Source organism: Hemicordylus capensis, chromosome 1 (assembly GCF_027244095.1).
Source record: "Hemicordylus capensis ecotype Gifberg chromosome 1, rHemCap1.1.pri, whole genome shotgun sequence".
NCBI classification, from domain to species: Eukaryota; Metazoa; Chordata; class Lepidosauria; order Squamata; family Cordylidae; genus Hemicordylus; species Hemicordylus capensis.
In genome coordinates this window covers 379938123-379961818 of record NC_069657.1, presented here as the reverse complement: position 1 = coordinate 379961818, position 23696 = coordinate 379938123, and the positions used below count along the sequence as shown (strand labels likewise).

The 23696-nt window shown below is 44.6% G+C and overlaps 1 protein-coding gene and 1 long non-coding RNA gene across 12 annotated transcripts in view; one reads left to right on the top strand and one right to left on the bottom strand.

Moving 5' to 3' along the window:
* The window catches only part of PCNX2 (pecanex 2), a 248572-nt gene that overhangs the window by 109999 nt on the left and 114877 nt on the right, over positions 1-23696 (top strand). For all 11 annotated transcript variants that reach the window (XR_008316831.1, XM_053299148.1, XM_053299173.1 and 8 more), the window contains 4 exons: positions 5493-5602; positions 16412-16508; positions 19939-20031; positions 23232-23382. Coding sequence is in view for 10 of the 11 variants with exons in the window: in XM_053299148.1 (XP_053155123.1) it covers positions 5493-5602; positions 16412-16508; positions 19939-20031; positions 23232-23382 (451 nt within the window). In the remaining variant the exon portion in view is untranslated. The remainder of the gene's footprint in view (positions 1-5492; positions 5603-16411; positions 16509-19938; positions 20032-23231; positions 23383-23696) is intronic.
* Positions 5394-23696, bottom strand: part of LOC128346207 (uncharacterized) — a 32189-nt gene continuing 13886 nt past the window's right edge. Inside the window, exons 2-3 of the long non-coding RNA XR_008316842.1 lie at positions 10052-10118; positions 5394-5592 (exon numbers count right to left, since the gene is read on the bottom strand). This is a non-coding gene — a long non-coding RNA (uncharacterized LOC128346207). The remainder of the gene's footprint in view (positions 5593-10051; positions 10119-23696) is intronic.

The window sequence follows — 23696 nt, the reverse complement described above, 5'->3', positions numbered from 1 at the left end:
TGGGGGAGGGATGCAGTCAACGCTTGGGAACCTGCAGATCAAAGGAGGAAACCCTTATTTAGTGAACTGGAACACAAAGTGTGGGTTCTGGGGGGTGGTTCTCAAGTAATGCTCCTGTGGGGGGAGCATCAAACTCAATGCAGCCTATTTAGTGACTCTAAATTGCACACAACCAAAACCAGAACCCAGTCACACCAACACAGAGGTTGAACCCACCCACTCTGTGACTCTGCCTGCCCAATGCCATGGCAAGCAAGCAGCAGCAAACACTTGATGGCAGCCTCATGGATTGAACATCATGATCATCATCATACGTGTGTATTGGCCCAGCATGTAGTGGCAGCATCAGAGCCCAGCCAGGACCCCACTCAGACTGCCCCAGAGGCAAGGAAGCACTCTGGCATGGCATGGGCCCAGCATGTAGTGGCAGCATCAGAGCCCAGCCAGGACCCCACTCAGACTGCCCCAGAGGCAAGGAAGCACTCTGGCATGGCATGGGCCCAGCATGTAGTGGCAGCATCAGAGCCCAGCCAGGACCCCACTCAGACTGCCCCAGAGGCAAGGAAGCACTCTGGCATGGCATGGGCCCAGCATGTAGTGGCAGCATCGCATCAGAACCCTGGACCCCACTCAGACTGCCCCAGAGGCAAGGAAGCACTCTGGAAGGCACCTGTTCAGAAACCACCTGCAAGACGCATGCAATGCAACGCAACACACAGCAGCAATTTCTTTATTGGGCATGGGCATGAAGACACAAGTTTTACAACAGTACATCTCCTCTCCAAGGTTCCCTCCCTCCTCCCCACACCCAAATGCATTTCAGAATAGGGGTGTCCCTATTTAAAACCGCCAGCTAGGGAGAGAAAGGGGCAACAAAAGGTGCACAATCGCACACGCACTAACCCCTCTTCTTCCGGTCCTTCTCCTGCCGCTCACTGCTGGTCACGGATTCGCCGCTGCCAGCCAGCCACCCTGGGCTGAGACACAGCAGGGCGGCCGCACGAGGCACACAGGCAACCGGGGTAGTTCAACAACGATGGAGGGGCAGAAGTGAGGAGACAACACTATTTGTGTCGCTCAACTCACCCCCAAGCAGAGACAAAATCAACCAAAAACTATAAAAAGAAATAAAAAACCGATGGCAGCCGCCAGGTGGGTAGGCTACTGTGTGCGGCTGCAGCTGTGGGAGAGGAGGTGGAAAGTGAAGGGGAGCAGAGAGAGAAAAGACTAAGAGAGAGAGAAAAGAGAGGGGGGGCAGGGACAAAGAGAAAGAGAGGAGAGAGAGAGAAAAGAAAGAGAGAGAGAGGAGAAAGAGAGATGATAGAGAGAAAGAGGAGAGAGGAGAAGCGCAGCGCAGCAGGGAGGGGGGATTCAGGTGTGGGGGGAGGACACAGCAGTAGCAGCGGTCCAAAGAGGTGGGGGGAGCAGAGAGGGTGTGTGTGGTTGGGGGCTAGTGTGTGGCAGGGGGCCTGGGGTAAGTGGAGAGAGTCGGGGGCAAGGAGAAAAAGAGGTGGGGTGGGGGGAGCAGAGAGGGTGTGTGTGGTTGGGGGCTAGTGTGTGGCAGGGGGCCTGGGGTAAGTGGAGAGAGTCGGGGGCAAGGAGAAAAAGAGGTGGGGTGGGGGGAGCAGAGAGGGTGTGTGTGGTTGGGGGCTAGTGTGTGGCAGGGGGCCTGGGGTAAGTGGAGAGAGTCGGGGGCAAGGAGAAAAAGAGGTGGGGTGGGGGGAGCAGAGAGGGTGTGTGTGGTTGGGGGCTAGTGTGTGGCAGGGGGCCTGGGGTAAGTGGAGAGAGTCAGGGGCAAGGAGAAAAAGAGGTGGGGTGGGGGGAGCAGAGAGGGGGTGTGTGGTTGGGGGCTAGTGTGTGGCAGGGGGCCTGGGGTAAGTGGAGAGAGTCGGGGGCAAGGAGGAAAAGAGGTGGGGTGGGGGGAGCAGAGAGGGTGTGTGTGGTTGGGGGCTAGTGTGTGGCAGGGGGCCTGGGGTAAGTGGAGAGAGTCGGGGGCAAGGAGAAAAAGAGGTGGGGTGGGGGGAGCAGAGAGGCTGTGTGTGGTTGGGGGCTAGTGTGTGGCAGGGGCCTGGGGTGAGTGGAGAGAGTCAGGGGCAAGGAGAAAAAGAGGTGGGGTGGGGGGAGCAGAGAGGGTGTGTGTGGTTGGGGGCTAGTGTGTGGCAGGGGGCCTGGGGTAAGTGGAGAGAGTCAGGGGCAAGGAGAAAAAAGGGTTGCGGTTGGGGGAACAGAGAGGGTGTGTGTGGTTGGGGGCTAGTGTGTGGCAGAGGGGTGTTGGGGGGAAGGGGAGGGGGCAACAACAAACAGCAAAGGAGAAACTGGAACAACTCGGGCAGCAGCAGCGATTAGGCTGGATGGGGTGGTTGGGGGAGGAGCTGGGCCTGGGCTAGGGTCTGGGAGGAGGGAGGGTGGGGGGGGGCAGGCAGGGGGGGGGAGGAGGAGGAGGAGGGTAGCAAAATATATAAAGCAATATATATCAAGAGAACACAAGCCAGAAGTTTAAAAACAAAAAAATGAAAAGAAAGACTATAACCAGCAGAAAAAACTTGGGGGTGGGGGTGTGGGGAGGGGGAACCAAACACAGACTCTGAGGGGGGCCACTAAGTGAACAGAGACAATGAAACCACAATTGCTGCAAATTAATAATAGCAAATGAATAAGTGGAACCAAGCAAAGAAAACTGGACTCTGTTTGGCAGCAGCAAACTTGGGAGAAGGCTGGATGGGGTGGGGTTGGGGTGTGGTGTGGTTGGACTTGGAGGGGCAAGTTGGGAGCAGGGAACCAAAACTGATTATATGGGACAACAAGAAACAACAACAGAATCCTCTGGGGGTGGGGGGGAGGGATTCAGGGAACCAACTCGCAGGGCAGCAGCAGTCAGCAGAAACAAACAAAATGGTACAATTTAAGCAAAACCAGCAAGCAATATATAAATGAAACCAATGCAATGCAATGTGAAAATCAAAAAGTTGGACAAAAACAAGGCAGGACAAAGAGCAATAATTAATGGAAGAAGTTTTAAAGCAATGAGGATGCAGTGGGTGGGAGTGGGGGAGGGGGAGGGTAGGCCCAAAGGATGAGAAGGGAAAGGGGGGGAGGGGGGGAGAAAAGCAGACAGACAAGGAACAGGGAAAATTGGGGGAAATTAAGAAGAAAGTAAAGTGAAGTAACACACAGTATACAGACAAGAGACAGACAGAGAGAGGAGACACACAGAGAGTCACAAAGGGCAGGTGGACACAGAGCACACACAGAGAGACACAGGACACAGTCAGGACTCACAGAGACACCAGAGCAGCCAGCAAAGGGCAAGCAGGTCTCAGAGATGATCCCACAACTGCAGCCAAGAGAAGTTTCCAGAGAAGAGGCTTGGGTTTATATAGGTTTGAAATTCCCTCCTTTGGGAGCCCCCACCTTTGCACTCCCCCCACGGCCAACAGGGTGCCAGCTCTCAACAGTGCAACAGCCAAGCAGCCTACCAGACCAAAGGACTCATTCTGGCCAATCAGGGATCAATAGCGCAGCCAATACAATGCCTGGAAATAGCATCACAAAATGGATGCAAGGAGGAGCAAAAGTTTCGGGAAGGAGACACAAAATGGAGGACACACTTGGAAATTTAAAGAGACACTCCAGAGACTCAATTACATTCCCGAACCGGTTCGGGAAACCCGAGCCGGTTCGGTACCGAACCGGCTCGAATTCGGTCCGGCTCGGTCCCGGAAGGGCCCGATTCGGTCCGGGATCGAGCCGCCGGATCCGGACCGGTTCGGGACGAACCGGTCCGGATCCGGACCGAACCGCACATCCCTACTAAGGATGCTAATAGAAACTAAGGAGTGGTGGATTTTCAATGGGCCTGCAGTGCAGAAAGGAGGAGGTTAATTATCTCCTCCCTGAGCTCTACAGTCTTATGCCTTGCTTCCATTCTATCCCTGGCAGCCACCTCATCCCACCCCCAGCACCTGATACCATATTTGTTTTTTGCTTAAAGACAGACTAATGATGCTTCTTGATCTTAAAGACCAAATTGAAGACAGATCACCTTGGAGAGAATCTACCTATGTGTTCGCTAAGAGTCGACACCAATTTGATGATGCTTCTACCATTACTTGTGTTTTGACCCAACACAAAAAAACCAAGGTCTAGTGAAGAATCACAGTTCTTTAATTTTAGTTCCCTTCCTTGGAATCAGCATGCTATTGTTACAAGGAACAATCAGGGAAGGAGGTCAATATGGATATCTCTGAGGAAGCCCTAAAGAACGTTACTGTAGTGTAGAGGAGAGAGGGAATGAAAACATTGGCTGACATGATCCATTGCTCTCTGGTAACAGAAGGAGGGCTGCAGAGGGCTATGGACCCACAAGAAGCTTTCAGCATCCCTGCACTGCAGGTTGCTTTGTACAGAAGCCCAGTCACAGAGGAGGAGGAGGGCCAATTTTTGCATCTTTCTCCAAAAGCCTTTCTACTTGTATAAACCTGTTCCTGAAGCTTGTGCAGCCCCCAGTAGCAGCTGGTAGGGGCAGGGAAGAACCTGGTCACTAAGGCAGAAGTCTGCTCTCTCCACCTTTCCTCCATGCCAGTGGGCTTGGGTATCTACCCAAGCCTGCAGGCATTGAGGAAAAAAGAAAGAGAGAAAAAAGTAGAAAAGCGGAGGCAAAGGTAGTTTTGTGGGGTGGGGGGCAGAAGAAGGCAGAAAGCAAAAAAGCCAGGGCAAAAAGCAGGGAGAAAGGCAGAAAGGAAGGACAAAAGGCAGAAAGAGGGACAGAATGGAGAAAGCAGGGACTGCACCCCCACTCCCACCACAAGCTAATGAAAGATCAGACTTTCCAGCAGCCAGGGAATCTTCCAGAGCAGGGAGCTTCCTCCAACCCCTCCTCCCCTGCCTGCAACGCTCTCTTTTGGTCTTACTGGTTGGAACAGCTGCTACTCAAGCTGCTCCAGCCAATCTGATTCCTAGGGGGCTCATCCTGGCACTGCCCCCAGGAAGCTGGGAAATATATAATAAAAATATATTCCCTGAAGCAACCAGGAAAGGCATTTTAATCCATCATTTTAATTTATACAGTATAATTCTTCCTGGGGCAGTGCCAGGAGGAGCTGCAGATCATTTTGGCCAACAACATTAATTTTAGTAGTTCTTTTTGTTAGCAATCAGGAACAAGAGGGCTTCCTGGGGAACGGGAGGCTATCCCTCCCTAGCACCAGTGTGGTGTTATTCTGGAACTCTTCCAAAATATGGATGCTTAGCTGGTGTGCTTCTCCCATTGCACAGATACTTTGTTAGTCAGGTGGTCCCCCACTGTGGTTTGTATAATTATGCAGTGTGACTGAAACATCACAACTTCTGTGTTAAACAGACTGGAATTCAACTTCATCCATTTAATACCGGGAATAACAGTTGAAGTACTGCAGTCTTATGAATGCAGACAGTGTTTTCGTTTCCTTCTATTCATAAGGTTTTCTCTTTTCCCTTTTCCACTTCTTCTGCAGGAACCATGGGATGCTCAACATATTCCTGCATTGTTCTCTGCTTTCTGTGGCCTTCTAGTCGCACTTTCTTATCATCTTAGTAGGCAGAGCAGCGATCCATCTGTTTTAATGTAAGTTACCAACATATTATGTTTTCGTCTACAGGTATTTGCTATTATGGCTTATGTTGATGTTCCTGCAAACGAATATGAATTGGGTGGTATAGTTTTGAGGGCATGTAACAGGCATATAGCAAACACTATCTGTGGCAAACACGTTTGGTCTTTCATCATGGATTTGTCTGCCAAAGGACCCTACGTTACTGCCAAGGAACATAGAAATGTTAATAATAATAATAATAATAATAATAATAATAATAATACAACAATAGGAAGGACTCGATGTCTGGATAAAACAAACCAGTCAGTAACGCCTGACTGACTGTGTACATTATTATTAATAATAATAATAATAATAATAATACCCCCAGTGAGGCACTACCTTGGCGTGGTTGTGGGGCTTGTGTGCTCTGATGAAGGTGAGAGCTATGCCAGAGGTCCAACCATACTGGACAGGTCTCACCAGAGGAGCCAGACAAAGAGTGCCTCTCCCATCAACAATATGGTGAGACGTAACTTTAATAAATCTATACCAGATTGGTCGTCGCCCGGGTCAACAAGGACCACGCAAGGTGCTATAGTTCCTGGACATCTGGTGGCAAGTGGGCAACAGGACTCAGGATCTTCAGCTGAGCAACCAGGGCTGGAGGTGGCAAGGTTACTGGAAGAAACGTCGCTTAACCAAAAAAAATATACGAAAAATGCCAACAAGGAAATAATGATCTGCTATTACAAGTCTAGTCCAACTAGAAGAGATTATTTAAAAAGAATGTACCAAATTTGGAAAGAGAAGCATCCAGACCCAGAAATAACAGAACAAAGGCTAGCAGACCAGAGAAGATTCATAATAAGAAATAAAGTATTCACAGGAGTTGAGCTGGAAGAAATGCAAAGAGCAACACAGGCTCAAGATATGGAAGAAGAATTATCACCAATTGAAGAAGTTGCTCAGGCGCAGGTGGAGGAGGTGTTGGAAATCGAGGATGCCACTGTTGCTGAACTGTTCCAAAATCAAAACCAGGCAACCTCCCCTTTGCCTTCACCTCAAAAACCCAAATGTCGTTTAAAAGAAAAGCAACAAGAACTAAAGCAAAAAATAACTGAGCACATGAACCAAACAACCACCAGGGTTCGACTTCCAGCTCTAAAAATAGTTGCCAAAAAACAACTTGCTCAGGCATTAAAAGATGTCAGTGCTGCACTTGCAGAAATAATAACCAATAATTTGCAAGAAACAAACCAACTAATGTACAGTGCAGCAACAATAACAACACAAGAGCTCGGATATAAGATCAGTGGACCTGTCAAAAAAGAAAGCAGTACATCACCTAAATGGAAGATTAGATTAGAAAATAAAATCTCCAGGCTTAGATCAGATGCTAGTAAATTGAAAGATATGAAAGACAAGAAGCTGAAGGATGAAAACACCAAACAGTATCTGATCCAAAAATACCACCTCGATTCAAGGAAAATTAGAGAAGTCCTGGAAATAATAAAGCAGCAGATTACAGCAGAGTCAAAGAAGATTAGCAGATATGAAGCCAGAATTACGCAACACAGGCAGAATCTCCAATTCTAGTCGAATCAGAGACATTTCTACCAAAGCATAGAAGGAGAAACTGCAAGAAACATAGAAACACTAAATAAAGAAGAAACAGTGCAATTCTGGCGGAAATTATGGGACAATCCAATAGATTGTAATAAAAAAGCAGGCTGGATGAAAGAGGTCAAAAAATGTAGCCAACAAATGCAAGATCTAATAATAACACCAGAATTAATAAGTGAAAGAGCAAAGAAAATTAAAAATTGGACTGCGCCAGGCGACGATGAACTGCATGGCTTTTGGCTTAAACACCTAACAAGCCTTCATAAACAACTATCAAAACAGTTCAATCACATTTTGCAAGGAGGTGATATTGAACAATGGCTAACAACTTGGAAAACTCATCTCATCATGAAAGAGCCAGCAAAAGGTGCAGTTCCAAGTAATTATAGACCGATCACCTGCCTGCCAACCATGTTAAAATTATTAACTGGAATAATAGCAGATGAAGTGATGCAACACTTATTAACTAACAAACAGCTTCCAGTTGAACAGAAAGGAAATTGCCCGAACACCAGAGGCACAAAAGACCAGCTGCTGATTGACGAAATGATTTTAGAAAACTGCAAGAGAAGAAAAACCAATCTAAGTGTTGCATGGATTGACTACAAGAAAGCCTTTGATTCATTGCCTCACACATGGATACTAAAATGTTTAGAAACAACTGGTGTCAGCAAAAACATTCAGATATTTATTTTAAAAAGCAATGAGCACGTGGAGTATACAGTTAACAATCAATGGCGAGACACTTGGACAGGTTAGCATTAGAAGAGGCATTTTCCAAGGGGACTCACTATCCCTTCTGTTGTTTGTAATTGCCATGACCCCACTTTCACAAATTCTAAACAAAACAGGCCTCGGATACCAAACATCTAAAACATCAAATAAAATCAACCATCTGATGTACATGGACGATCTGAAGTTGTATGGAAAGTCCCAGTCAGAAATCGAATCACTGCTAAACAATGTTCGTTTATTCAGTAGCGATATAGCAATGGAGTTTGGACTAGACAAGTGTGCTGCATTAATAATGAAAAGAGGAAAAATAAGAAAAACAGAAGGAATAGAACTGCCCAATGGAAGGAAGATCAAGAACCTGGAAGAGAAAGAACATTACAAATACTTGGGCATTCTCCAGGCTGATAACATTGCACACACTGAAGTTAAAAGAAAAATGGGAAGTGAATACATCAGGAGAGTTAGAAAAACCCTCAAGTCCAAACTCAATGGCGCGAACACCATACAAGCCATAAACACCTGGGCTATACCTGTTATCAGATACACTGCAAGAATAATAGACTGGACCCAGGCAGAGCTAGAGACGCTAGGTCATAAGACCAGAAAAATCATGACCATCAATCATGCTCTGCACCCCCGCAGTGATGTCGATAGGCTATACCTCCCTTGCAGCTCAGGTGGAAGAGGAATGCTGCAAGTCCATCAAACAGTAGAGGAGGAGAAAAGAGGTCTTGCAGAATATATCAAGGACAGTGAAGAAGATGCACTTCAAACGGTCAATAACGCGAAACTATTCAACACCAATGAAACAAAGCAGGCCTATAAGAAAGAACAAGTCAAGAACCGAGCAGAAAAATGGAAAAATAAGCCCCTGCATGGTCAATATTTGCACAATATAAGTGAAAACCAGACATCACCAAGACCTGGCAATGGCTTAAGAATGGCAACTTGAAGAAAGATACATAGGGTTTAATAATGGCTGCACAAGAACAGGCACTGAGAACAAATGCAATAAGAGCAAAAGTCAAAAAATCCACCACAAACAGCAAGTGCCGCCTTTGTAAAGAAGCAGATGAAAGAGTGGACCACCTAATCAGCTGTTGTAAAAAGATCTCACAGACTGACTACAAGCAAAGGCATGACAAGGTAGCAGGGATGATACACTGGAACATCTGCAAAAAATACAAGCTACCTGTAGCCAAAAATTGGTGGGACCATAAAATTGAAAAAGTGGTAGAAAATGAAGATGTAAAAATATGATGGGACTTCCGACTACAAACAGACAAACATCTGCCACACAATACACCAGATATAACTGTAGTTGAGAAGAAAGAAAAACAAGTCAAAATAATCGACATAGCAATACCAGGGGATAGCAGAATAGAAGAAAAAGAAATAGAAAAAATCACCAAATACATAGATCTACATATTGAAATTGAAAGGCTGTGGCAGAAAAAGACCAAAATAATCCCAGTGGTAATTGGCGCCCTGGGTGCAGTTCCAAAAGACCTTGAAGAGCACCTCAACACCATAGGAGCCACAGAAATCACCATCAGCCAATTACAAAAAGCAACTTTACTGGGAACAGCCTATATTCTGCGACGATATCTATAACAACAGCAACAACATTGACAATAAAATTCAGCCATCCCAGTTCCTTGGGAAGGACTCGATGTCTGGATAAAACAAACCAGTCAATAACACCTGTCTGACTGTGTAAACAACAACAACAATAATTAATAATATAAGCATTTGTATAGTGCTTCTGAGTGTTTGAAGCAATTCACGAATATTATCTTATCCTTACAACAATCCTCTAAGGCAGTGTTTTTCACTGTAAGGCCCAGGTGCCAGTGGCAGCTTCCCTGAGCCCTAAAGGCAGCCCCCTAAGTAAATGTTTACTGGGTCTGTGAAAAGCTTTGGCCAAAGTGGAATACTCTGCACAGTCCTCCTGGCACGATGTGGAGACAACCACAATGAATGGCTTCTCTACTAAGTTTATGGCGGAGGTGAGCTTTGAATTGGAGAAGTCCCATGTAAATGCTTTTAGAATTATAGTCTGACTGCCCATTTCTCAAGAGGAATTGCAAGTACATGCACACACTAATGCATTCACTTACTGTGATGTCCTGGGATCTTCCTGGTGATGCACTGGAATCCTCAAATCTGAACAGATCTTTAAAAAGGCTGAGAATATAGAAACGGACCCATTAAATAGCCATTATCACTAACCAACACCCCCGCCTCTGTGTGTGTGTGTGTGTGTGTGTGTGTGTGTGTGTGTGTACTCCCCCAACTTTTTTAAAAAAATCTCCTTTTTATCAATTCTTACTTATAAAAATGAAGCTCTTGCCTTTTGCTTTAAGTGAGGATATTTTGTGTCCTTGAAATCATAGCTTGGTCACCATGAACAGTTTCTAATCTCCTCTAATACCTTTAATCACATCTCTGCAGTATGAATTGCTCTTAAATATCTTGTTTGGTATTAAAACATTTATTTCTGATATTAAAAAAGTGTCACGTATTCATGGAATAACCATGATTAGAGTGCATAATCCTCCCCCTGCCCCAAATTACTTTGAACTAAATTAAAGGGTTTTTAAGGGATTGGGAACATCTACAGGAGATGTGGTGGAATAAAGATGAAAAAGAAGTTGAAACAGAAATACTAAATTTGAGATTAGCATATTTTGTACTAAAAATGGCTGTAGTTTAGCCTATAAAACACGACTGCTAGAAAAAAGGCAGACATTAAGAATAAATCTAATCTCACATAAATCAGCCTAGGTTGTTTTCTGTAGTGTATGCTATGAATGTATGAAAAAAGAGTTTTAAGATGTTGATTTTTTAAAAACTTAAAAAATGCCAGTGTACTGTATTCATACCAGCTGACATCCTGACTAAGGCAGTGGCAGCACACCAGGAAGACATGCCCATGGTGCAGAGAGCTATCTTAGCTCCAAAGCATAGAACATGCAGGGTGAAGGGGTGTCCTCTGATATGTCATGCACCTTCCAAAAGCACCTTCCTTGAGGGCCACGCAGCCTTCAGGGACTAATTTTGGAGGCTGCAAGATACTTACGGAGAAGCCAAGAATGGCAAAAATTGCCTCCCCATCTTGCATGCTTCATATCTTCCCAGAGCGCAGCCATTGCCTTAGTCAGGATGTCAGCCACTGAAAACAAGGTACCCATGTTCGCAACACATTGTCAGAAATCTTCTTTTCCTTGTACTCCACTTTCTATCACATTCATTACTTCTTGTCTAATATCTTCATATGAATCTGTTTGGACCAGTAAATGATAAATTATTACCAACTTTCCACAGAATCTGTGCCTGTTTTCAGTTCATCCTAGAACTTTTTAATGAACTGTCAGTTTATACCTAAGAATTCTCTTCCACATGTTCCTTTGCCGTTCCTCTAGGGATGGTAGACTATGCTGTTTCCACTGGCTTGCAATCAATATGTGCACAATAAGCAGCAGACTCCCAATATAATATCTCTTCTCACTGATGGCATCCTTTACCTAACCTATAACAAATCCAGAGTCCATAGGCAGCTTGCAACCTGTTACATCTTCTATACACTTATAATGTCATTCCGAATGGGCTTTGTACTTTTACATATCCACCAAACTTATTTAATATCAGCCTATTGAGAGTAATGGCTGGGAGACTGAGTTATGAATCTGAACTCCCCTGGTTTGAATCTCACTTCTGTTATGAAATATAGGTGGCCTTAGGCAAGCTGCTCAGCTTCAGCTCCTCTATGGGGTTAATTATCCATACTTTATAGGCTTGTTGTAAGGGTTATATGAACACAATAAAAAGCACTATACTTATTTATTGCATCTCCAGCAAAGTGCTTGCATTCTTCCATATGTTTTATGCAGCTACTTCAGTCTTGCTAAATTGTTAGAATCGAATAAGACATGGTGAACTAATAGGTACGGGTTTGGATTTATCAAATCATGGACCTTCCTTCCATTTTCAGTGGATTGTTGCATGGATAGATATTAAGAACATAAGAACAGCCGTGCTGTATCAGGCCCAAGGCCCATCTAGTCCAGCATCCTGTTTCACCACCAGATGCCGCTGGAAGCCACAGGCAGGAGTTGAGGGCATGCCATCTCTCCTGCTGTTACTCCCCTGCAATTGGTACTCAGAAGCATCCTGCCTTTGAGGCTGGAGATGGCCTATAGTCCTCCGACAAGTAGCCATTGATAGACCTCTCCTCCATGAAGTTATCCAAACCCCTCTTAAAGACATCCAGGTTGCTGGCTGTCACATCTTGTGGCAGAGAATTCCACAAGTTGATTATGCATTGTATGAAAAAGTACATCCATTTGCTGGTCCTAAATTTGTTTGTTTGTTTGTTTGTTTGATTTCTATACCACCCTTCCAAAAATGGCTCAGGGCAGTTTACACAGAGAAATAATAAATAAATGAGATGGATCCCTGTCCCCAAAGGGCTCACAATCTAAAAAGAAACATAAGATAGACACCAGCAACCATCACTGGAAGTACTGTGCTGGGGATGGATAGAGCCAGTTACACTCCCCCTGCTACATAAAAGAGAATCACCACGTTAAAAGGTTCCTCTTTGCCAAGTTAGCAGGCAATCAATTTCATGGGATGACCCCTGTTTCTAGTGTTATGTGAGAGGGATAAAAATTTCTCTCTGTCCACTTTCTCCACACCATGCATGATTTTATAGACCTCTATCATGTCTCTCCACAGTCGTCTTTTTTCTGAACTAAATAGCCCCAGGTGTTGTAGCCTTGCCTCATAAGGAAGGTGCTCTAGGCCCCTGATAATCTTGGTTGCCCTCTTCTGCACTTTTTCCAGTTCTGTAATGTCCTTTTTTAGATGTAGTGACCAGAATTGTACGCAGTACTCCAGGTGTGGCCGCACTGTAGTTTTGTATAAGGGCATTATAATATTAGTGTCAGCAATCTGGCCACCCGGAAGGGAAGTCCAGGAAGATAGTTCACAAAACAAACTGGGTTGCAGAAGCAGAACACGGCTCGGAAGTTTCTCTCTCTCTGGCTCAGGCTGAAAGCTGTCGACACGAGGGATGACATACGTTGTCTTCCAGCAGCTAACTGATAGCTGTCGACGTGCTTTATAGTCCAAGCTGATAACTCTCAGCTGGCAGGGATTCAAGGCTTTTCAGCCTTCTGCAAGAGGTGCTTACTTCTCCTGATGGTTTCCAGCTGTGCCCGCCGTCTTGTGACGCACCTCTGCTGTGGAGGCAGTGGGGGTTGCCTGCACAGCTCATCCTCCGGTTCATCCGTCGCTGTTTCTGCAGCCTCAGACTGCTGTGCCTGCTCTGAAACATCAACCGGACCTGCCACAGCCGTCTCTTGGGAACCGACAGCCGGGCTTTGCCCCTCAGGCACCCCTGCATCGGCTGAAGAGCTGTCAGCTTCCCCTTCCTCCTCGCTATCTGAGAACAAGGACGTGACAATTAGTAGTTAGTAGTTTTATTTTCAGTCCCCTTCCTAATGATCCTTAGCATGGAATTGTCCTTTTCCCCAGCTGCCGCAGATTGAGTCGACACTTTCAATGAGCTGTCCACCAAGTTCCCTCTCCTAGTCAGTCACTGACAGCTCAGATCCCATCAATTACTTGAATTTGAGGTTTTCCGTGCATCACTTGTGCATCACTTTACACTTGGCAACATTGAACCACATTTGCCATTTTTTTGCCCACTCACCCAGTTTGGAGAGATCCTTTTGGAGCTCCTCACAATCCGTTTTGGATTCCACTAACCGAAAGAGTTTGTTATCATCTGCAAATTTGGCCACCTCGCTGCTTACTCCTACTTCTAGATCATTTATGAATAAATTAAAAAGCACCTGTCCCAGTACAGAACCCTGGGGGACCCCACTTATTCCCTCCATTGTGAAAACTCTCCATTTATACTTACCCTCTGTTTCCTGTCTTTTAACCAGTTAGCAATCCACACATGTACTTGTCCCCTTATCCCCTGACTGCTAAGGATTGTTTGATGAGGAACTTTGTCGAAAGCTTTTTGGAAGTCCAGGTATACTATGTCTGCTGAATCACCTTGATCCACACACTTGTTGACACTCTCAAAGAACTCCAAAAGTTTTGTGAGGCAAGATTTCCCTTTGCAGAAGCCATGCTGGTTCTCTCCCAGCAGGGCCTGTTCTTCTGTGTGCTTTACAATTTTATCTTTGAGGATGCTTTCCATCAGTTTGTCTGGAACGGAAGTTAAGCTAACTGGCCTGTAATTTCCCGGATCGCCCCTGGATCCCTTTTTGAAAATCGGTGTTACATTTGCTACTTTCCAGTCCTCCGGTACAGAGCATGATTGCAGGGATAAGTTATATATTTTAGCATGGAGGTCAGCAATATCACGTTTGAGTTCTTTGAGGACTTGGGTGGATGCCAACTGGCCCTGGCGATTTACTAGTTTTCAGTTTAGAACATCATCTCTTGTCACTTCTATCTGACTCAGTTCTTTAAGCCTACATCCCTGAAAAGCCTGGTTCAGGAACAGGTATATGCTCAGTATCCTTTGCCGTGAAGACGGACACAAAGAACTCATTTAGTTTCTCTGCAACCTTCATATCCTCCTTAATTAATCCCTTTCACTCCCTCACTGTCTAACGGTCCAACCGCCTCCCTGGCAGGTTTTCTGTATCTGATGTATTTAAAGAAGTTTTTGTTATTCCCCTTGATGCTTTTAGCTAAATGTCCCTCAAACTCTTTTCGCCACCCTTATTGTCACCTTGCATTTCTTTTGCCATAGTTTGTGTTCCTTTTTGTTTCCTTCATTTGGACAGGCATTCCAATTTTAGAAGGAAGTCTTCTTCCCTTTTATGGCTTTCTTGACGGTACCCGTTAGCTATGCTGGCATCCTCCTGGACTTAGTGGTACCTTTCCTCCTTTTGGGTATACAATCTAACTAGGCTTCTAGTATTGTGGTTTTGAGTAAACTCCAGGCATTCTGGAGCAAAGTGACTCTCCTGATTTTCCCTTTCAGCTTTCTTTTCACCATACTCCTCATTTTGTAGAAGTTTGTATTTATCAGTATATATCAAATATTTTATATATCAGTGTTTTGGGAGTGCAAATATACATCACTTTGTGAACTTATTGTGTCAAAATGAACATCAGTCTTAAACAGTCACTCGCAGCCACTTCTTGGAACATATTAGGGTTATACTCACAACACAAGCCACCTGGAGCGCTGGGAGCCTTTAGCTCCCAGCTGTTCCAACCAAGGGTAGCCCAGTACTTCTACCTGAACTTTTTCTGAGGTAGAATGAACCGTGGGTTTGTTCTACCTCGGCAGGCGATCATCTGGGTGATTACCGTCAGGTAGAAGGAGTCCCACCTGCCCACCACCATCTTTGGCAGTGAGCCGGGGGAAAGGAATGGCCATGCTAAGTGCAGTGGTTGCTCTAATGAGAACAGCCACTGTGTTGCTGGCATGGAGCACTCTGGGATGAGGGAGGACTTCCTTTTCCCAATCCCAGCTTTGTCCATCACCACGCCACTGCTCGTGTGGGCGTACAGCATGGCGAAGGCACAGACACCCACCACTTGTCTGCCGAATGGCAACCGAAGGTCATGTTCACAACTTCTTTGTGTTTTGTCATTGCAACTGGCATTGTCATTGCAACTGGCAGCGCAGCAGCTAATGAGACAGTTTACTGGAGGGCTACCAGTTTCTACTGTTGAGTGTCACTACATGGAGAGGGAGAACCTGAGACTCTTACTGGTGGGTATCTTGGCAGCAGAGGTGCACTTAGGTAATTTTGGAGCCTGGACCTAAAGGACTTTGGAACGCAGACCTGCCCCCTGGAGACGATGCTCCCTCTGCAAGTTAAGCATCATCCCCCCCACACACACACTCTCTCACACACACCATGACAAATACAGTATTATTTTTTTACATGTGGAGTATAGTTATGCAAATATGCAATAGCAGAAACATTTCAACACACTACTTAACATATTCCCATCCCACATTTTTCTTTCCCCACTCCCTCCCTCTGTCTCTAAAGTACCTGGCACAGGCCATAATCACATATTGCCACCTGACAGTCTAAAGAGGATTTGGGGGCCCCCAGGGGGGTGTAGAGGCCTTAGACTTTGGGACCAAAGTCCAGGGCCTTCACCTCTTACCAGGGGTAAGAGCGCCACTGCTTGGCAGTAGTGGAGGCATGTGGATTCTCAACTGAAATCTCTGCAGATTTTCTTTTGCGTGATAGTCATATAGAATATTCAGTGCTGATTTTCCCAAAATAAATCTATTATTTAGAGCATAGCATTAGATATGTGTATAGTGCTCAAATACTATGCTAGTGAATCCCACTTGGTTACTCAGACAGCCATGTAGGCATTAATACCTATGTTGCTTTCTTCCAAATATTCCTATAAATAGGTAATCAACCAGCTGTTGCATGAAAATGTTCTAATTGAGGTTTATTTGTTTAAACTAGGTCTCTGATTCAATGTAAATATTTCCCTCACTTTCTGCATCAACATTTGGAAGATTCACAAGCTGATTCACTTCCTGAGAAGATGAGAGAATCAGTGGTAAGTCTTCCCTTTTAAAACATTTTTTACAGAAGCTTGTGCATCAAAATTCTACAACCATGCTTTGATACTGTTTTACACATGAAATGTCATAATGTCTAATCAAATTATGTAAATCTATGTCAGAGAAATAAATCTGTGGCAGAGCTATAAATTGGTCCTATGAAGTGCTTCCTATGGATCTGTTGTGTGTGTGTGTGTGTGTGTGGTTTTTTTTTTGCACGTACAACCCCCCCCCCCCACACACAAGTATGATATCCACATCCTTTGTTCATGACATGCCATCAGCAGAAGCACATTCTATGAATTGGAAGGAGAGTTCTTCTCACATAAGGACCCCTTGCATCAACATAACTCTCTTTCCATTCAAGGATGGAACTTCCACCCATCCCCAGGTCTGGATGCCATTCAATTTTTTTCTTTTGAATGTGGATGATGTTTATTCTGAATTGGATCTTCTGAAAATCGGTACCTTTGAGCTGAAGATGATTGTTCCTTCAGATTAAACCAGAGGGGTTTACTTTTTAAAATCAATCTCTGTGATTTCACAGAGATCCCTATTAGCAATAACTTACATTGCATTTTCCAGTGACCTCTGCTACGTTTTAGTTGCTTGAATAGCCCTGTAACAATTGTCAGCTTTGGTGACTGAAATTACAAAGCGGCTGTGTTGGATAATTAACCATTCAACTTTGAGGATGGAACTGCTTAGCTTTATAATTAATTTCATAGCCATCTGCATGGTTGATTACTGCATTAACCAGCAGCCTGGGGGTATTCATGTGTTACATTCAAACTGAACTTTCTTCCTGCCCTTTAAATAACAGTAGTCAGGGACTAAAACAGTTCATATAGAGCTCCAAAAAAACCCAATTAAGAGCAAAAAGAAGCAGCAGCCCACAGCATGTTTTCTACTTAATATATCAGATCTGAGGATCCTAAAGAATTTACTGAGAGACGTTTTATTTGCATTTTTTCCAAGGTCTAATTTATCCAGAATCACAACCTAAGCGATTACTGAATTTGTGATGATAATGAATATTTCATCACAGTGGGCCCAATCCATAATTATGCTGCTATAGACCTTCTGTGGGGTTGTCTTGCATCTCTGATGACATGACAAAATGGATAGTGATGTGCATCTCCAGTGTGGATGAGAATACACTTCTCATGAGTAACATGGGGTACAGAAATAAAGTGGATTGAGATATATCCGATTGGCATGTAAATTTCAGTACAAATGTGCATCAAATATACATAAACATTCAGTCTTCATGAGTGAAAAATTTCTATACATATGTATCTCCTTTGGTAGTTTGGATTTGGTGGTGTTAAAACAATTTTGATAATTTTATATCTCTTTTCCCCCCAGTTTTCTATTTAGTATTCTTGATTCTGTCATTTTATATAGATGTAATTATCAGGATGCTGATAGCAATATTATTAGGTTTGAGATTCCCCGTTTGGGAATTGCTTAAGTATAAAGCAGCAAAGTTTGAACCACTTGAAGCTGTTGAAATAAATGATAAAATATATGTGTTTACATTTGTACAAGTGTGCACCTCCATCTTCACACAGTTGTATAGGGGAAGTACATCTCATCAAGTTTACATACCTAACAAGTTTATCTGAGGACGTGGATGTGGCATTGCAAAGCCAAATTTGGGAATTATTGTGAGATTACTGTTAAGCTCCTTCTTATACTTATGCAAAACTTACTTGGTCTAGAATTTAAGAAAATACTGCCATTTTAATGGACCTATCCACCCCCAACACAGTACCTCCAGTGACTGTTGCTGGTGTCAATCTTACATTTCTTTTAGATTGTGAGCCGTTTGGGGACAGGGATCCATCTTATTTATTTATTATTTTTCTATGTAAACTGCTTTGTAAACTTTTGTTGAAAAGCGGTATATAAATATTTGTTGTTGCTGTTAATTATGGACAGCCCCCATCTATATCAATATTATATCATATATGTGTGTCACTTCTTATTTATTTATTACATTTATTTCCTTCCCATACTTCGAGGGAGCTCAGTGAGGTGTGTCTAGTCCTCTCTGCTGCCCAGTTTTATCCTCACAATATTCCTTTGAGGTAGGTTAGGTTATATATATAGTGAGTTCTCTTATATATAGTGAGTTCTAGATAAATCACACAGGCTCTGACTTGCAGCACAGCCTTGTGGAGGCTGGGTGGAGCAAGAGCTCTGTCTTCACAAGGAGCCGGTAAACTAGCAGTGTGGAAGGTTTGGCTTGCTTGCAGTGCTGCGTGGATGGTGTGGGATGGGATGTGATTTGCATTTCTCTCCCCTGTTCTCACAAGCTAGGGACGTGCACCAACAGTTTGTGCATCCCCTGGGGTCGTGCAGGAGATGTCTTTAAGCAAGCAGGTAAGGTGCTCCTTACCTGTTCACCCCCCTCCCTGCTGCTTCCCCTCCACCGGCACTACATTTTGAAAGAGATGCGTGGGGCTGCAGCATTTCTTCCTGCAGCCCTGATTGGCATTGGCACACACATAGCAGGGGTGCATGCAGGCCAGCCATTTGCGTGGTCTTATTTCTGAAGGCTAGACATTTGCCACAGCAACTAGCCTGCTGCACAGTGCAAAGTATAACAGTGCACGTCACACAGCACAAATGCAACATAAAACTAAAAAACACATTCTTGTCCTGCCAATACAAGGACACCAGCCCTGAGAGACAAGAATCACGGTCACTGAAAGGATAGGTTAGTAGAAAAGATCAAGGACCAGGTCCCTCCTGGAGGACAACGACCATACATACACCACCAGGGGGGAGCAGAAGCAAGGAGGCAGGTAGAGAGGACGACCTGGGTCATGTGCCAGCCAGGCAGCCCTGGTGGTGGCCCTACTGGCCTGCTCCTGCCTCTATGTCCTGCTGCTGCCTGGGGTGAGGGAAGAGGAGAAGGAGGAGGCCAAGACGAGGCAGCACTGCCTGGTCCAATTTCATTTGAGCATGCTGCATGATGAATATTTATTATTTATAGATGATTGACTGTATTTGTGCATACCCGAGACATGACATCATTGGGGAGAGGAGAGGGGCGACAATCCTTGCTTGCCTACGGGCAGCAAAAAGGTTAATCCGGCCCTGGCTGCAAGCCAAGCCTGCCACACAGCTAGTTAACAGACTCCTTGTGAGAACCAGAGCTCTTGTTCCACCCTCATAAGGCTGTACTGCATGTCAGCCACAGTACCTTGTATTAGAATTAATAGGTTTGAAAGCTTTTCCCCCCAATATAGTTTTTATCTGCACTGACTGCTGAGCTAGTGTTTGTGGGGATATACTTGAAGCAATGACTGCTGTAATTATAATGCAACTGTCAACTGCTGAGAATGGAATAGTTTAATTTAGCAAGTCAAATTAGTCTTTGCCTGAGATTTTATATTTTAAATATTATATTCACAGAGGGAAACCTTGAAATCAGATCTCATTGTGTGTTCTGTGGCTGCCATGCTATCATTTGCAGTCAGTGCCAGTACTGTTTTCTTGTCGTTAGAGGTAGGTATTATGCTTTTATTCTTCATTATTTTTTAAGATATTATCTCTGTTGTTCAAAGCAATGAGATTTATTGTAACAGACTATTATATAAGACAGAGTAAAAGAAAAATAAATATTTGCTTGTAAGTGGTAATGGGAGTTTCATATCATTTCGTGCACACAGGAATTTAGTTATAAATATATAGTAATCTACATTGTAATGCACTGTGGGATTTTGGGGCAGTGGTGGCAAAGCTTCTGGCACAGATTGCCTGAGCTGATATAATGTCTTTAAATTATGACAAACAGTCTGTTTGCCGAGGGAAATTGTCAATCAGGCAGGTGCACAACAGTCAAGTGTTTGTGAAGTGAAAGGTCAGTTTGGCTAGGAAAAACCATTGCACAGACTTGAGGAAAGGAGGAATAACGTGAGTAAGATGGGGTGACTAAAGACTGGAAATCTCAGTAGGAATAGGTCCTATGGAAGGAGGAGTGATTGAAAAGTTAAAGGGCAGGACAGTTAGAAGGGTGAAGGACAGGTAGCAGACAGATATTTAAAGGAGAGATAGTGGAAAGAGACAGTGGTGTGAGCAGGGAAAAGCAGAAAGTGAGGTACTAATGAGTGGTGACTGTGGAAAAAACTTCTTAAGAAAAGGAAACACTAAGGTTGTTCTCATGACCAATACCAAGGCAGGGAGCATGGGCGGGGGAAGGCAGGGGTCAACCTACCTTCCCCCCAGATGATAGCTGTAGTTGTTTTCAATGTGCGGGTTGTGCATCCACACAATCCACACTGCTGTGAATCTCTAGAGGCCGGGATGACGCAGCCCGGCTTCCAGATACCCCACCATGCATTGCACAATGAGTGCAGTGCATTGGGGGATAGTCCGCCTTGAGATGGGTTCTCTAGACGCCAGTATCTGTGTACACTCGGGCTGCAAGCAGCCCAAGCACACAGACGATCCCGGTGCTTGGGTTAAGGGTATGCTTGCGCCCTGAATCTCGGTGAAAGGCCAGGCTTAAACGTGGAGTTAGGTGGGCGGGCAGCACCAGGATCAACGCAGATCCCGGCGCTTCACATGGTCAGCCTAACCCAGGCTGAGCTGCCCTTGCTGGGGTTAAGTTGCTCATGAGAACAGCCTTAGTGTCTTCAGGAAAGGACAGGGAGAGTGGTGGGCCTGCAGGAAGGCTGTCTAGCACCAGGGTGGCTAAAAGAAGTGAAACAGTAGATAGAAGCAACGTGAACTGAAAAGCAGGGTCTTGAAGCTGGAGCTATGGAATTGAAGAAATTAGTGTCCAAAGAGAAACAAACCTGAAAGACTCCTGTATCTTCACTGAATATTAATAGAATGGAAAATTCTGCCACATGTGGTTTTTCCTGTTTTGTTTTTCTCTATGATGGAAAACCCACAGATCACTCTTGCTTCTCTGAAACTATTTAAGTTGCAGAGATTGTTTCAGGTCTGGACCTGGGAACTCTGAGGAGGACACAGACCTGAAGGATGAGAGTAGGGGTGTGCACGGACCGCGGAGGCACGGTCCAATGCCGGGTGTGTGTGTCACTTTAAGGGCGGGGGGGTTGTACTTACCCCTCCCGCCACTTTCCCCCCTCCGGCGCTCCAATTGTGAGTAAAAATTTTGGGGCAGCAGCATTCCTCCCTGCCGCCCATGCCCCCTTGTTGTCTACCCAAATTACGGAAGTAACTGCAGCGCATGCGCGTGCCGCCAATGCGTGCTGCCGACGCGCGTGTGTCAGCAGCGTGCGCATGCGCCACAGTTACTTCTGTAATTTGGGCAGACAACAAGGGGGCAGGGGCGGCAGGGAGGAACGCCGCCGCCCCAAAATCTTTACTCACAAATGGAGCGCCAAAGGGGAGAAAGCAGCGGGAGGGGTAAGTACAACCCCCCCACCCTTAAAGCGACCCCCCCCCGGCATCAGACTGCCGGACCGGCCACGCGCGAACTAGTTCGCAGGCCTCTACAATGGCCTGCGGACCGGTTCGTGCACATCCCTAGATGAGAGAACTGAATGTTATATATTAGATTTAGACAGCCACCAGAGAGAGTAAGCAAATGATAAATTCTAGGCCAGGTCACACTAATCTGGTCTCCTAAGCAGTGAAAAAGAAACTGGAAACATGGGCAGTGGTAGTGGCACCAGACTTTGTTTTGCTCTTCTTCTATCATGGCAGCACTGGCTTTGACTGAGAAAGGCATAGCTCCTACCCACTGTCAAAGGTGGAGACAAAGAACAATTAGAATAAACAACTTGTGAGGTAAAATTCCATATTGCAGGTGTTCTGAATGGCTCACATACTGTATAGAAAAACTTGCCACATGGATCACACCATTTGTGGGGAACACTTACATGTCACCCGCAGCCAAGGCCAGGGATATCTGGTGATAGTGTGTATATCTCCATACAAAGAGAAGATCAATGTGGCAAGCTGTTACTTCCCAACTTATGGAGCAGACCTTAAACCTCTTCAGTGAGGAAGCTGCTTGGTGTTTCCTGTCATATGTTATATTCCTCATATAACTGTTTCTGGTGGTCTTAGCATGGCAGCTATAATATGTAGAACAGTGCTTCTTGGCCTCATTAGCCTTGAGAGGTGAGGTTGATTTATAAATCAATCCATTAGAAGAATGTGACATGCTCTAGTTTGGATCACTGTAGGCAGACCCTCTCAGTGAGGAAGCCACTTGGTGTTTCCCTTCATATTTACCAGGGAAGAGAATTTTGTTGAACTGCCTGAAGCATTCCTTGCATTTCATCCATGTATCTGGCATATTCTTAGTTTCTGGTCTCACATTCCGATAACATTCCCTTATGAGACACTTTCTGTGTTTTATCACCCAGCACAATGGATTCCTTGGGCTGTGAATGTACAAACAAAATGTTTTCTGGAGGTGGGTGAAATCCTACAGAAATATTTCCTTTATTTTCTCTTGAGCTAGAAAATTAATAAATTTTCTGTATAAAGGGCGCTATAAAAAGAAAATGAGAAGAGTAAATTTTGCTTTCAATTTATTCAGTCCCACATGTGCTTCCCACTTGCTACATTTACAAGCATATATTTTTCAAACTGAAAACTAGCAATTATTGAATGAAAATGTTTCAGGGAAAATGGTATTTAAAATTTTAAAACATAATGGTATCTAAAACATAGTTTTTAAAATGAGATTTAGCCTTTCCTCCTTTCTTTTCCTTTTAACTCAGCCATTTCTCAGCATTGTGCTTTTCGCTTTAGCGTGGACTGTGGGATTCATAACACATTACATCCTTCCTCAGCTTCGTAAACACCATCCTTGGTTGTGGATTTCACACCCTATCCTTAAAAATAAAGAATATCGGCAGAGAGAAGTGAGAGGTGTGTAAAGGATTGGTTTTTCCCTTCATGTTTTAAAAGGCACTGTATATATGTTTTACATTAAAATTGATGTGTTATTTTTGTAAATCTGTGTGAATTTTGAAGTGGTATCATTCACAGAAAACAAAAGAAACTGAAAATAAACAGTTAATCTAAGCCTTCTTCCACTTTCTGAATGGATTCCTATGTGCCAAAAGACAATTGCTGAGTGCAGGGATAAGAGCACAGCAGAGATTAGAGATGTGCACGGAACAGGGCGGGGGAGGCTCGAAGGTGGGTTGTGTGTGTTTCTGCTTTAAGGCTGGGAGAGGGTG